The sequence below is a fragment of the Cetorhinus maximus genome, chromosome 32, assembly GCF_964194155.1.
Source record: "Cetorhinus maximus chromosome 32, sCetMax3.hap1.1, whole genome shotgun sequence".
NCBI lineage: Eukaryota > Metazoa > Chordata > Chondrichthyes > Lamniformes > Cetorhinidae > Cetorhinus > Cetorhinus maximus.
Window position 1 is genome coordinate 13,391,579 of NC_135910.1, and position 13,963 is coordinate 13,405,541.

Sequence of the window (13,963 nt, forward strand, 5' to 3'; positions counted from 1 at the left end):
TGAGGCCAACAAGTGATTGGTGGGGTAGTGAGAAACAATCTTGTTTTTATCCATTCTACGACATGAGCGTCGCTGTCCATCCCTAAATGCTACAACTGAGGGGCTTACTAAGCCATTTCAAAGGGCAGCTAAGAGTCAAGAATAGCAGATTTTCTTCCCTAAAGGGGCATTAGTGAACCAGGTGACAATCGTTACTGCTTATATTTTTATTAACTGAATTTATTAATTGAATTTAAATTCCCTCAGCTGCCAGGGTGGGGTTTGAACCCATGTACCCCGCCCAGAGCATTAGCCGGGGCCTCTGGATTATTGGTCCAGTGACATTACCACTACGCCACCGTCTTCCCCTACAATCTGCATTAGCAACCCTTATATTGAGCACTTCACAGCCATCTCAAGCCACTTTGCATACCCGTAGCAGCCAATTTTAATGCTTAGCGCGATCCCACAACTAGTAACAAGACGAAGCTTCAAACAGCATCACCCTGAACACCCCCTTGCGCAGACGGCTTCAATTTCAGATCTCGGCTGCAGGGATGCACCTTCGGTGCTCCGTGTTCCAGTCCATCAAACTGGCACGCGACACACTCCGTCGATTCATCCTGTCCTCAAACTCACCGCCTCCCCCACCCCAATCCCAAATCATACTGGGCTAATTAACGAGAATAGTACTGACAAAGAGACAAGGTTTGACTAATGGAGAGAGAGAGAGAGAGAGAGAGTGTGAGCGGGCATGCGAGAGATAATGGATGAGACAGAGGACGGGAGGCGTACATGGAATTAGTCACCCACGCTGTACAGAAAAAGACGTTACAGACTCAAGAGAGGCACATGCGCAGAAACAGACATAGAACAAACCAACAGAGAGAAAAGGAAAGACTTGCATTGATACAACGCTTTTCACGGCCACCGTATGTCGACAATGAAATACTTTTGGAAGTGTGGTCACTGTTGTAATGTCGGAAACGCAGCAGCCAATTTGCGCACAGCAAGATCCCACAAGCAGCAATGTGATAATGACCAGATAATCTGATTTTATTGCTGTTGATCGAGAAATTAATACTGGTGTGGGCACTGGGGAGAACTCCCCTGCTCTCCTTCAAAATATCTTCAAAATCTTTTACATCCACTTGAACAGGCAGGGCCTCGATTTAATGTCTCAATTGAAAGATGTCACCTCTAACTCCCTCACTGCTGCAATGGAGCCTCGTGGTTTTTTTATCCTGCTCAATCCCCAGAGTGGGACTTGAACCTAGAACCTTGTGAATCAGAGAGATATCAGAGAGAGCTATCAACTGAGCCATAGCTGGGCAGAGGGGGGGACGGTGAAGGGCAGAAAAAAGAGATACAGAAAGAAATGAGGAAAGGGCCATTCCACTGTTAGAGGGAAAGAGAGAGAGAAAGAGATACATACACAAAGTGAGACAGACAATGAGTGAGAGACACAGACAAGCATGTGGAGGAACAGACACATATAAACAGGGGAGAAATGACTGACACATAACCATCGACACAAGAAAGACACAGAGCACCGACCCCGGGAGACAGATCGAGGCATCAATCGGAGAATATTCACACTGTCGTCAAGTATTCAGTGCACATAGCGTGCATTTCAGTTTGGTTGAAAAAGTCCTCTCTCTGTGCAAGGAGCCGCTCTTTTGACCGACTCCAATGTCCACTGCAAGCCCCATGGTGTCACGCCCACCGCCTCGCTCGCTGTCACAGCCCCAAGTACTCCATTAGGAACACGCTCAGGATCTTGCAGAGGTTCTCGATCGTGGGCGGGTGCAAATTCTCCGCCGTGTCATCCATCGTGTGCCAGACGCGTGGAAAAGGGGTGGAAATCAGGTGCAGGATTGGAACTCCTGGGAACAAAACACAGGAGGCGTCAAAACCGGGGCAGACCCGAAACTGTTTTGAGGGGCAAATAACGTCTCATGTTCCTTTATCTGTAGTGTTAAAAATACAACACGTGCACTTATCAACTGTTTTGATCAATTTCAGTTCCCCTAACGATAATGGGAAACTCCTATGTAAACACGTCACAGCGTAATTCCGCCCTCCCACCAGCGGAGGCGGCGCAGCGCCGCCGCAGGCAAGAAGACGTACGTGCAACACTGCCACCTGGAAGGAGGTGGAATTACAGCCCAACCACAGGGTCAGGATTGCGGAGTGAAAAGCCCACAGCCAGCGGATTTCTCGGGTTGCCCCACCGCACGCCCAACAACTCGCAGCCAGAGACAGATGTGAGTCACTCCCCCATCCGTCGCCCCACCAACCACAGACGCGGGTGCCGATCGCCCTTTACCTTTCCTCAGAAAAGGAACGTGGTCATCTTCGATGGGGCCGTAGTAGGTGTTTCCGTTGAAGTACGTCACCTCTAGAGGATGCAGTTGCAACAGGCCCAGGTTATGAAGCCTCTTCTCTAGACAGAAAGACTAATGTGAGTTTATGGACACTCTCCCTCCCCACTCGCAGCCATATATTTGTGCCCAAACCCACATGTGTAAATGCAACCCCCCCTTCAATGCAATCTCCACACCTATAATACAGCCCCCACACAAACACAACCCCACCCCCAAAACATGCAACAACCTCCCCTCCAAATTCGCCCCACCACCCCACAAAGGCTCCAGCTCACAGGGCAGAATTTTACACTTCTCCGCCGGTGTGTTTGCAGGCCGGAGGGAGGTGTAAAACCCCCCCCGCCCCAGGTCATCTTTCCCGGTGCCCTCCCACCCCCCCAGCCTGTCTGCAATTTTACATGGGGCGATCGAGGTCTGGGTCAGCCCGCCCTCCCCCAATTTAAAGGCGGGCGGGAGGCGTTTGGGGGTAAGTGGAGAAGCACGGCACCTCACCCCGTTCAGCCCTGGTTCGGGGGGCGGGGGGGAGCTGGGGGAGGGGCTCACTTCCTTCAAGAACCCCTTTTCCACATCGGGTCTGCCCCCGCCAGTCCCTGAGTGTGTTCCCTACCCCCCCACCCCCGGCCCCGGCCTCTCCATCGAGACCCTTGCCTCCTCCTCCCGCCCCACCACCCTGGGCCTCACCTCCCCTCCACGAGACCAGCCGCACTGGACTGGTCATGGACCCCGGGACCTGCTTGCAGTCCCAGTCCCGGCCACTGCAGCCGCTGGCGCTGCAGAGCTTCCGGCCAATCAGCTTAGCCGGCAGCTCTTTAGGAGGCGGGACTTCCTCCCGAGTGAGGGGCAGACAATGAGCACTCCTCAGGGCATTGTGGGGATGTGGGGGATGTGTCCCCCGCCGACGCCTCAGGTGGCAACCCCACCATCCGACGAAACCTGCCCACGGTTCGGCTAGCCGAAGCCGTGTCCCGTTACCTCACCGAGTTTGGTTGAGTCTCAGTCCTTGAGCTCACGCCCGGTTTAGACGAGGGAAAGCCGCTCCCAACAGCTGATGGTGGAAGGACTGAGGGACACTGAGGTTTAAAGCTTTGGGTAAGCCACACACGAGAGGGGGCGGTGTGAGGAAGAACTTTTTTTTTTGGAACTCGCTGCCTACGAGGGCAGCGGAAGCGGAGGCAAGAAGGACTTGGATGGGCACTTGAGAGCCAGCATGGACTCAATGGGCCAAATGGCCTCCTGTGCTCATAAAAAGGGAGGGCAGGATAAGGTTAGAAGGTGATGCCCTTTCTGATTAAGTCAGTCTGCCTGCCCGCACTGCCTGGACTCAAGTCACCACTTGGGTGAGAGCGGAGCCCAGAGCCCATCATCCTCGGGGATCCCTCCCAGAGTCAGCACCTCCTAGGAGATGGGAGGACATTTACAGGAAACGCTGCTGCATGTCAGATGTCCAGGCTTCAGGAGATGGCTTCTTACCGATTCCAACCAGCCGATTAAACCAATGGGCTGTGTCCTTGAAGTGATTCAGGAAGACTGGCTTGGCCACACCCAGAAGGTCCAGGAGCACAAACATGTCCTGAAACAGACGGAGGATTTATCAAGAATTCACAGGGAGCCCCAAGAAAAAGACAGGTTTCCAGGCAGCAAGATCCAGAGGAGAAGGTGCAGAGTACAGAGTTTAATAGAGTCTACTGTGCAACACAATTATAAAATGGAACATAACGGACATCAAACACCCAGTACCACCATCAAACACTCCCAGGACAGGTACAGCATGGGGTTAGATACAGAGTAAAGCTCCTTCTACACTGTCCCCATCAAACACTCCCAGGACAGGTACAGCACAGGGTTAGATTCAGAGTAAATCTCCCTCTACACTGTCCCCATCAAACACTCCCAGGGCAGGTACAGCACGGGGTAAGATACAGAGTAAAGCTCCCTCTACCCTGTCCCCATCAAACACTCCCAGGGCAGGTACAGCACGGGGTTAGATACAGAGTAAAACTCCCTCTACACTGTCCCCATCAAACACTCCCAGGACAGGTACAGCACAGGGTTAGATACAGAGTAAAGCTCCCTCTACACCGTCCCCATCAAACACTCCCAGGGCAGGTACAGCACGGGGTTAGATACAGAGTAAAACTCCCTCTACACTGTCCCCATCAAACACTCCCAGGACAGGTACAGCACAGGGTTAGATACAGAGTAAAGCTCCCTCTACACCGTCCCCATCAAACACTCCCAGGGCAGGTACAGCATGGGGTTAGGTACAGAGTAAAGCTCCCTCTACACTGTCCCCATCAAACACTCCCAGGACAGGTACAGCACGGGGTTAGATACAGAGTAAAACTCCCTCTACACTGTCCCCATCAAACACTCCCAGGACAGGTACAGCACGGGTTAGATACAGAGTAAAACTCCCTCTACACTGTCTCAAAGACTTGAGAACACCATCAACTCCAATATTCTCCTCCCCAAGCCACTCACCATCCTGACTTGGAAATATATCGGCCGTTCCTTCACTGTTGATGAGTTAAGATCCTGGAACTCGCTCCCTAACAGCACCGTGGGTGTACCTACACCACAGCAGTTCAAGAAGGCAGCTCACCACCACCTTCTCAAGGGCAGCTTGAAAAGGGCAATAAATCGCCAAACACCCCCGACTGCAATGAATAAAAACTCACCATCGAGTCGATCAATGTGGTGCTGGCAGCATTTACTGGGTGTTTTGTCCTGCTCATGCGCTCAGCCAGATGACGGGAACCGTAGAGAGAGTCTGTGGGTGTCCAGCTAACAAGCGCCTCCTCACCATCCAGGAATAGCATCTGGAGAGTCAGATCCAGTTTCTGTACAAAAGAGGGAGAGAGAAAAAGTTCATTGGTGACAGCTCAGTGGGCAGCTCTTCTCTCTGAGCTCGAAGGGAATGTGTTCAAGACCCACTCCAGGATCTGACCACATTGGCTGAAACTCCCATTGCAGTACTGGGAGAGTGCTGCAGCGTTGTAGGTGTCGACTGTTGAATGAGGCCTTCAACCAAGGACCTGCCTGCCTTCTCAGGTGGGGTTGGAGGATCCTATGGCAGTATTCCAAAAGTGAATAAGGGCATTCTCCCAGGTTTCCCGGTAAATATTTATGTCTTAACCAACATCACAAGCCTGGTCATTATCGCATTGTTGCTAAACCCAAATCAAAATGTCTACTGTTAGATGTGATCCCGTGATTGGACAGCACTTGTTGAACAGTCCCGAGTGCGCTAATAGCTACACTAACATCCAAATTAAGATAATCAGTCGAGCTTGTGACATGGCTCATTTACGCTTGGTAGAAGTGACATCCATTCATAGACAGGGATCATTCTCTGCAAACAAAAGGAATATGTTCATGCCTTGCACCTTTTTTTAATTATCTGGGAACTTAGGGAGTCTATAGCTCTCTGTTGCTTCCCAGTGGCAATATCTTGACCAATCAGAGTTGACTTGTCAACCCGGTGGCAATGTCTCGACCAATCAGGAGTTGACTTGTCAACCCGGTGGCAATGTCTGGACCAATCAGGAGTTGACTTGCCAACCCGGTGGCAATGTCTCGACCAATCAGGAGTTGACTTGCCAACCAATCAGCACCCTTTTCTCCTGTAGTATAAATTGTAGTGATTGTTTGAGATTTGGCATTCTTGCATTTGTCCTGACGAGTGAGTGCAAGATGAAAAGCTCACCATCACCTTCTCAAGGGTAATGAAGGATGGGCAATAAATACTGGCTTTGACATCGCCACCCATGTCCCGTGAATGAATAAACGTTATTTTTTTTTAAGAAAAGGCCTCTGATTCCTGCGTCCCGAGTCTGAAATGCCCTCGCTGAGAGTTTTTACCTTGCCCTTGAGCTTGACTAGCTCTTTGTCCAGTGAGCGCGCCAGCTCCAGCATCATGGAACACGGCACAGCTGAGTCAGTGGCACCCACGTAGACTCGCCCTTGATCATCGCGCGGGAAGTACTTGGAGTCATAGTGACACGCCAGGACCAGGCGGCGCCTAGCAGAGGGGTCGAGCGTGGCCACTATGTTGGAGAACACCTGCATGCCATGTGGAGTGCTGTCCTCAAAGGTGTCCAGTTCCACCGTCCACTGGGCAACCAACGACTCTAGATGCCCCTGGATGTGCTGAGGGAGTTAAACACAGCATTTCAGTTACGCCAGGTGTCAGCGATCTTTTTTCCAAGCCGAACATATAAAGAGACGCTTACTGACACTGATGGTGGGTTGTGGAGTTAGGAGCCCTACATTTGCAATGTCACATGCGTTCGTTTTCACCATATCCTTAATGATGCCGTTGGCATCATCTTACATCTTCAATCCTCCCTCAGTTCACATTCTCAATCTTATCCACCCATCTCATTTTTCTTCTTCCTCTTCCTCTTCTGTTTTTACCTTCAATTTCTTCTTCAATTGTTGCCAAGACAGCTGTTGGGTCTTCGTTTCCAATGTCCGTACTTGCCTTTCTTTCTCTCTCAAACTGTATTTAGGAACCCTTTTGAATCCTGAACTCCTACTCTTGATCTGACCCACTCATTTATCTTTCTGTCCGTCCGTCTGCTACTGAGCATCCTGCCCCATACCCACATTTCAAAAGCTGTTCTCCTCCACTCATCCCAGAGTCCAACTGTCGCATCTATAGAGTGCGACACTCCACACTAGAGAATGTACAGGGTGTTTTTTCAGTTTCATGCTGATGCTTTTGGGCTTCCAGACACTACTTGCCAGAGCTAACCCAACCTGGATTTCATTCGTGTAACGCCTCACTTTGTGAATAAAACTAAAACTGAGCGAGGGTTGACTTCTAGTCATCCCCTTCACCAACTGGCTGCAAGACGTTGAACACAGGATGCCTTTCAATTTGTTGAGAGGGGACCATGAATTTGGAGACAGCACATAAACATTATCAACATCCCCAACAACTGAGGTAAAACACTGGAATATATTGATAATTTTCACAGGGTCTTTCTGCGTTCTTGGTTCATGGAGCAAATATGTTCTGAAGAAGAGTCATATTCGACTCGAAACACCAACTCTATTTCCCTCTCCACAGATGCTGCCAGACCTGCTGAGTTTTTCTGTACTTTCTGTTTTTATTTACCTATCAAGAAATCTGTTTATTGGGAAAGTTAGGTGAGCAGGGGGTAACTCCATCACTGTCTTCTCGGTTTCCCTTAGAAGACAGAAACAGTATCATTACCAAGAACTGTATCTCATGTTTATCTGTGGTATTAATTTTGTTTTGCCTCTGTATAATTTTATTTCTTACAGTAAATTTAATTTACTGTTTAGCCTGAACCACTCGCATTTATAAAGCCCCTAACATATGACAACATGTACAACAGAGCCTGTCAGTGCACTGTTGTTCCACTAGTGTAGAGTTGCCACACTACACAGAAGTGAAGAGAGTATTGGAAATTGGCCTAAACTGCAACAACTCCTTTCATCTCCACTTGGCTTGAGACCTGAGCTTGGTCTCTTTCGGGACCCCCTTTGAAAATCATGGGAGTTGATTCTGAAACATCAACAACAATAATGGAGGGAACATTTTAGCTGCGAACGCACCTGCCGGACAAATTTGATGCCCTCTGACCCCGGGTATCGCTCGATTAGCATTGGCACCAAGAAAACGTTCCATAAGCGCTGGAAGTCGATGAGCGAGATGAGGTGTCTCACCTGACTTGACATGACACTCTTTGGTTTGTGTTCAAACTGTTTAAAAAAGAAAATTATTTTAAGATCTTAATTTTCATTCAACCTAAACACAGGAAACTGAGGCTGTAACTTGCATTTATATAGCAACTTTAACATAGTAAAATGCCTCAAGGCGCTTCATAGGAGAGTTATCAGACAAAATTTGATACGAAACCACATAAGGAGATGTTAGGAGATGCGACAGACAGAGAGGTTGGATTTTTAACCAGTTTAGAGAGGGAATTCCAAAACTCGGGGCCTAGACAGCTGAAGGCATGGCCGCCAATGGCTGAGTGAAGAAAATTTTTTAAAAAAAGGATATACCAAAAGGTCGGAGTCGGAAAAATGAGACTATTTGGCCCATTAAGTCCATGCTGGTTCTCTGCAGAGCAATCCAGTCAGTTCCAGTTCTGGTTCCTTTCAGTTCTGGTTCCCCTTATCAGCCAGTTCCGGTTCCAGTGCCGGTCAGTGCCAGTGCCGGTCAGTGCCAGTGCCGGTCAGTCCCATTCCCCTGCTCCATCCCTGTAGCCCTGCAAGTTTATTTCCTTCAAGTGCCCATTCAATTTCCTTTTGAAATCACTCACGACTACAGCCTTACGCTGTTGCACATCTTCATATCAAACAGCATCGTAGTGCTCTGTACCCTGACTGTCGCAATATCCTTTCTATAATGTGGAGCTCAAAACTGTACGCAATACTTTAGCTGTGCTCAGACTGGCAGCCACATTCCCTACAACAGTGACTACACTTCCGAAGTGTTTTATTGGCTGTAAAGCACTTTGGGAAGTCCTGAAAAGGCACAATGTAAATTCACGTCTTTAATTCATTTGGGGCCATCCTCAGGTTTTATAAAGAACATGTTTCTTACCATAAAAACTGGTTTTTTTTAGCTGTTTTTCTGTTTTTTTTAGTGTCCTATTCACTTGAGGTGTTGCTTTCAATAGCTCATAGACTCGCAAATCCCTCTGCGTAGGCCATTCAGCCCCTCAAACCTGTTCCGCCCTTCAAATAGATCATTTCTTGCATCTGTTATCTCAACTCCATCGCCCACCCTTCCCCCCTCCAAAGTATAAATCACTATTTTAAAAAATACACCACGCACACAGGCATTTACAGCACTGAAGTAGGCCATTTGGCCCATCGAGTCCATGCTACCTCTTTGTAGGGCAATCCAGTCGGTCCCATTCCACCCTCTGCCCTGCAAGCTTGTTTGCCCAAAAACTTAAATCCGTGATCCCTAGTAATCCCCTAACCACCCCCCCCACCCCACCCCACCAAATAGGAACAGCTTTTCTTTGTCTACCTTATCTAAACCTGTTGCCACCTCGATCAAATCCCCCCTCAATCTCCTTCACTCCAAGGAGAACAGCCCCAGCTTCTCTACCCTATAACCTTGCAGCTAAAACCCCTCATCCCTGGAACCATTCTGGTAAATCTCCTCCGCACCCTCTCAAGTCACAGTTAAATGCCACCTACCCATTTATTTGCCGAATTGTGACCATGATTGGATTTTTTTTAAAAAATCGTTTATTTAATTTAGGGAAAGAAAAGGTTCTGTCTGTGCAGCATTAGGCTGCAAAATGGGGACACGAACGAAGGGAAAGTTGCTGCAGGCTCAGGAACTGTAATGCCACAGACAGCCTTTTGAGTAACTCTTTCGAGTTATCAACAGATCGCATGTAACTCTTTCGAGTACATTCGCAGTTCTTGGTTTCCGGGAGTGGGACATGAACCCGCAACCTTCTGATTCAAGGGCGAGGGTGCTATGAACTGAGCCACAGCTGACACCTGTAATGCCACAGACAGGGCGGACACACGGATAGATGGGGGGCAAATGCTGTCACTGTGTGATTAAGAAATTACAACATATGTTACAACAGAATTATGCCAACTTTTTTAAAAAAAAAGATCAATCTGACTTTATATAAATTAAATTGTGTTTCTTTTAAAAAAAATGTATTTAGATTAGAGTTTAAGGTTAGAATTAAATCCATCCCAACGTTAAATGAGGGGCGACGTGTGACCATTGGGGGTTTCGGTCAAGCCACATTGTTGCCGTTCTCAATGTTGCAACCTCTCTCTCTCTCCTCTGGTGGGGAGCCACGTACCTTCCGCCGGCTCCAGTCCTCCTGGGGTTCTCCTGGTTGCTCGCCCGTGGCATACAGCCCCCATAAGATGCAAAGGACCGCCAGGGCGAGGGAAACCGACAGCAAGAGGACAACCCAGGGCACCCTGGCCAGACAGGAGCGCTTGTCGGTGCCCCGGGGGGTTCGGTGATTCCTGGCTGTCTTGGACATGATGGGTGCAAGATTCAGTTGAGCAAACTTTAAATTTAAAACAAAAAAAAAATTAAAAAAAAGCAATTAACGAATGCCCGCAACAGGAACGCACAGTTAAAATTAAAACAAAAATGTCAACGTGATTCCTAAACATCGGCTCCAACAGGTTGATTTCATGTCAAATTCATGTGCTTTAGGATCCCTGCTCTTGCATCTAACATCCCTGTTCGACTGGCAGCTGTGTAAAAGCAACGACGCACAATGATGACATTTTACTGTGGGTGTTGTCTATTCTTAAAAGAGGCACCTCCCCTGAAGTCTGAGTTTTACTGGTAGCAGGCGACCGCCTCTGTGATATTGCAGAATGAATGCACCTAACATTGTCTTGGATGGGGCCCTGGGTTACACTTCTATAAAAACAAAAAAACTACTGCGGATGCTGGAAATCCAAAACAAAAACAGAATTGCCTGGAAAAACTCAGCAGGTCTGGCAGCATCGGCGGAGAAGAAAAGAGTTGACGTTTCGAGTCCTCACGACCCTTCAGCAGAACTTAGTTCTGCTGAAGGGTCGTGAGGACTCGAAACGTCGACTCTTTTCTCCGCCGATGCCGCCAGACCTGCTGAGTTTTTCCAGGTAATTCTGTTTTTGTCCTGGGTTACACTTGTCACTTGAGTCGGATCACGAATGATAACTCTGCTTTTAAATCATGAGAATTACATTTGCACTGCACCGCCCACAACGCGTTTTACAGCCAGGAGGGGAAGTACTTTTGTGTTGTGGTAGTCACTCATGTGGGAAACGTGAAATGTTAACTCTGTTTCTCTCTCTCCCCACACACAGGTGCTTGTCTGACCTGAGGAGTATTTCCAGCATTTTTTTTGTTTTTATTTCAGATTTCCAGCACCCTCGGTATTTTGCTTTTTGTATTAATGACAAAGTTAGGCGTAGTGGGCAGGTTTTCAACAAGAAACAGATAAACTTTATTACAGAGAGCTTTTCAGGTGCTACATGCTCGATCAGGAAGCCCTCACCACCCAGCCGCCCTCCCCAGGTTGCCTGCGCTTAGGGCTCATTGGCCAGAGTTTCTCAGAACATCACATGACCCCTGATGGACAGCAGGAAACATAGAAACTAGGAGCAGGAGTAGGCCATTCGGCCCTTTGAGCCCGCTCCGCGATTCAATATGATCATGGCTGATCCTCTATCTCAACGCCATCCCGCTTTCTCTCCATATCCCTTGATGCCCCTAATATCCAAAAAATGATCCATTCCTTTCTTGAAAATACCCAGTGACCCCCACCTCCACAGCCTTCTGTAATAGATGATTCCACAGGTTGACCACCCTCTGAGTGAAGAAATCTTTCCTCACCTAAGTCCAAAATGGCCTCCCCCTTATCCTGAGACTGTGCCCCTGGTTCTAGACTCCTCAACCAGGGGAAACATCCTCCCTGCATCTAGTCTGTATCTAGGAGGGGCTATAACCTCAGTTACTACATTTTCTCCCCCTTTATATCTTTACAATTTCGATTTACAGAATATCCAATAATGTATATGTATATACAATGTCAGGTGATTAAAGTTCAAGTCTCTGATGTGCTCTCCTTATACGGCTGGAGTGGCGTAGCTCTACCACTTGAAGTTCCTCAACAGGATCGACAGGATCTGGAACTACAGCATGAGACACATCCTCAAAAAGTGGCAATTCAGGGTTTGGCAACTCTACAGAGACATCAGGCATGTCTATTCTAGGTCGATCGGTCACCTCAGGAATTGACGGTTCGACGTTAATCACAGGTGGAATAGTTGGCTGTTGGAATGTCTCTCTTGCACGAATATAATCTACGTGCTTACGAAGGGTTCTATCTTCCACTCGTAATTGGAAAGATAATGGACCAGTCTCTGAGACAATGGTTCCAGGAACCCAACAAGGTCCACTTCCGAAATTTCGTACGAATAATGTGTCACCTACACTGAATGTGCGAGCTTTGTTTTGTATGATGTGGTTAAAGTTTTGATTACTCTGATTCCACTCTACCTTCCCAGGAAAACAGTCCTAACTTCTCCAATCTTTCCTCATAACTGAAGCGTCTCATCCCTGGTACCATTCTCGTAAACCTCTTCTGCACTCTCTCCAATGCGATCACATCCTTCCTGTAGTGTGGCACCCAGAACTGTACACAATACTCCAGCTGAGGTCTAACCAGTGTCTTATATAAGTTCATCATAACCTCCCTGCTCTTGTACTCTATGCCCCTATTAATGAATCCTAGAATACTGTATGCTTTAGTAACAGCTCTCTCTACCTATTCTGCCACCTTTAATGACTTATGTACATATACACCCAGGTCTCTCTGCTCCTGCACAATCTTCGGAATAGTATCCTTTATTTTATACTGTCTCTCCATGTTCTTTGTACCAAAGTGTATCACCTCACACTTCTCCATATTGAACTTTATCTGCCACCCATCTGCCCAATCCACCAATGTGTCAATGTCCTTTTGAAATTCTGCACTGTCCTCCTCACAGTTTACAATTTTCCCAAGTTTTGAGTCGTCCGCAAACTTTGAAATTGTCCCCCGCACACCAAGATCTAGATCATTTATATATATCAGGAAAAGCAAGGGCCCCAATACCGACCCCTGAGGAACTGCACTACAAACCTTCTTCCAGCCCGAAAAATATCCATTAACCATTACTCTCTGTTTCCTATCCCTCAGCCAATTTTGTATCCATGTTGCTACTGTCCCTTTTATTCCATGACTTATAACTTTCCTCACAAGTCTGTTGTGTGGCACTGCATCAAACGCCTTTTGGAAGTCCATATCCACCACATCAACGGCCTTGCCCTCATCAACCATCCCTGTTACTCTTCAAAAGATTCCAGCAAGTTAGTTAGACATGATTTTCTTTTAACAAATCCATGCTGACTCTTCCAAATCAATCCACATTTTTCCATGGGACTATTCATTCTATTCTGAATAATCGTTTCTAGAAGTTTCCCCACCACCGAAGTTAAACTGACTGGTCTGTAATTGCAAGGCAGATCTATACAACTTTTTTGAACAAGGGTGTAATGTTAGCAATTCTCCAGCCCTCCAACACCTCCCCGAATCCAGAGAAGGTTGAAAGATTATTGCCAGTGCCTCTGCAATTTCCACTCTCACTTCCTTCAATATTCTTGGATGCATCTCATCCAGTCCTGGTGCCTTGTCAACTTTAAGTACCAATAGCTTATCTCCTCCTTATCAATTTTAAACCCTTCTAGTGACTGAGTTTCCTTCTCTGTCACCATGGCCTGGGCAGCATCTGCCTCGTAGGTAAAGAGAGATGCAAAGTATTCATTTAACACCTCTTGCCTCTATGTGTAAGTCCCCTTTTTGGTCTCTAATAGGCCCTACTACTCCTTTTACCACCCTTTTACTATTGATGCGCTTATAGAATACTTTGGGATTTCCTTTTGTTAGCTGCCATGCTTTTTTCATAATCCCTCTTTGCTTCTCGTATTTGCTTTTTCACATCCCTTCTGAACCTTCTGTATTCAGCTTGGTTCTCAGTTGTATTTGCTCCCTGACACCTGTCGTAAGCACACTTTTTCTTCTTTA

At 47.5% G+C, this 13,963-nt stretch overlaps 1 protein-coding gene across 3 annotated transcripts in view; it reads right to left on the minus strand.

The window, feature by feature from the left end:
- Positions 1–399: 399 nt before the first annotated feature.
- LOC144671417 (glutaminyl-peptide cyclotransferase-like) overlaps positions 400–13,963 on the minus strand; it is a 56,094-nt gene continuing 42,530 nt past the window's right edge. For 2 of the 3 annotated variants that reach the window (XM_078533321.1, XM_078533320.1), the window contains exons 2-7: positions 7,953–8,099; positions 6,228–6,515; positions 5,045–5,206; positions 3,837–3,936; positions 2,309–2,425; positions 400–1,865 (exon numbers count right to left, since the gene is read on the minus strand). In XM_078533321.1, the coding sequence (XP_078389447.1) occupies positions 1,720–1,865; positions 2,309–2,425; positions 3,837–3,936; positions 5,045–5,206; positions 6,228–6,515; positions 7,953–8,075 (936 nt within the window). In that variant the 5' untranslated portion in view covers positions 8,076–8,099 and the 3' untranslated portion in view covers positions 400–1,719. Of the gene's footprint in view, positions 1,866–2,308; positions 2,426–3,836; positions 3,937–5,044; positions 5,207–6,227; positions 6,516–7,952; positions 8,100–10,189; positions 10,460–13,963 lie in introns of those variants that run through there. The other variant, XM_078533319.1, reaches the window with a different exon arrangement.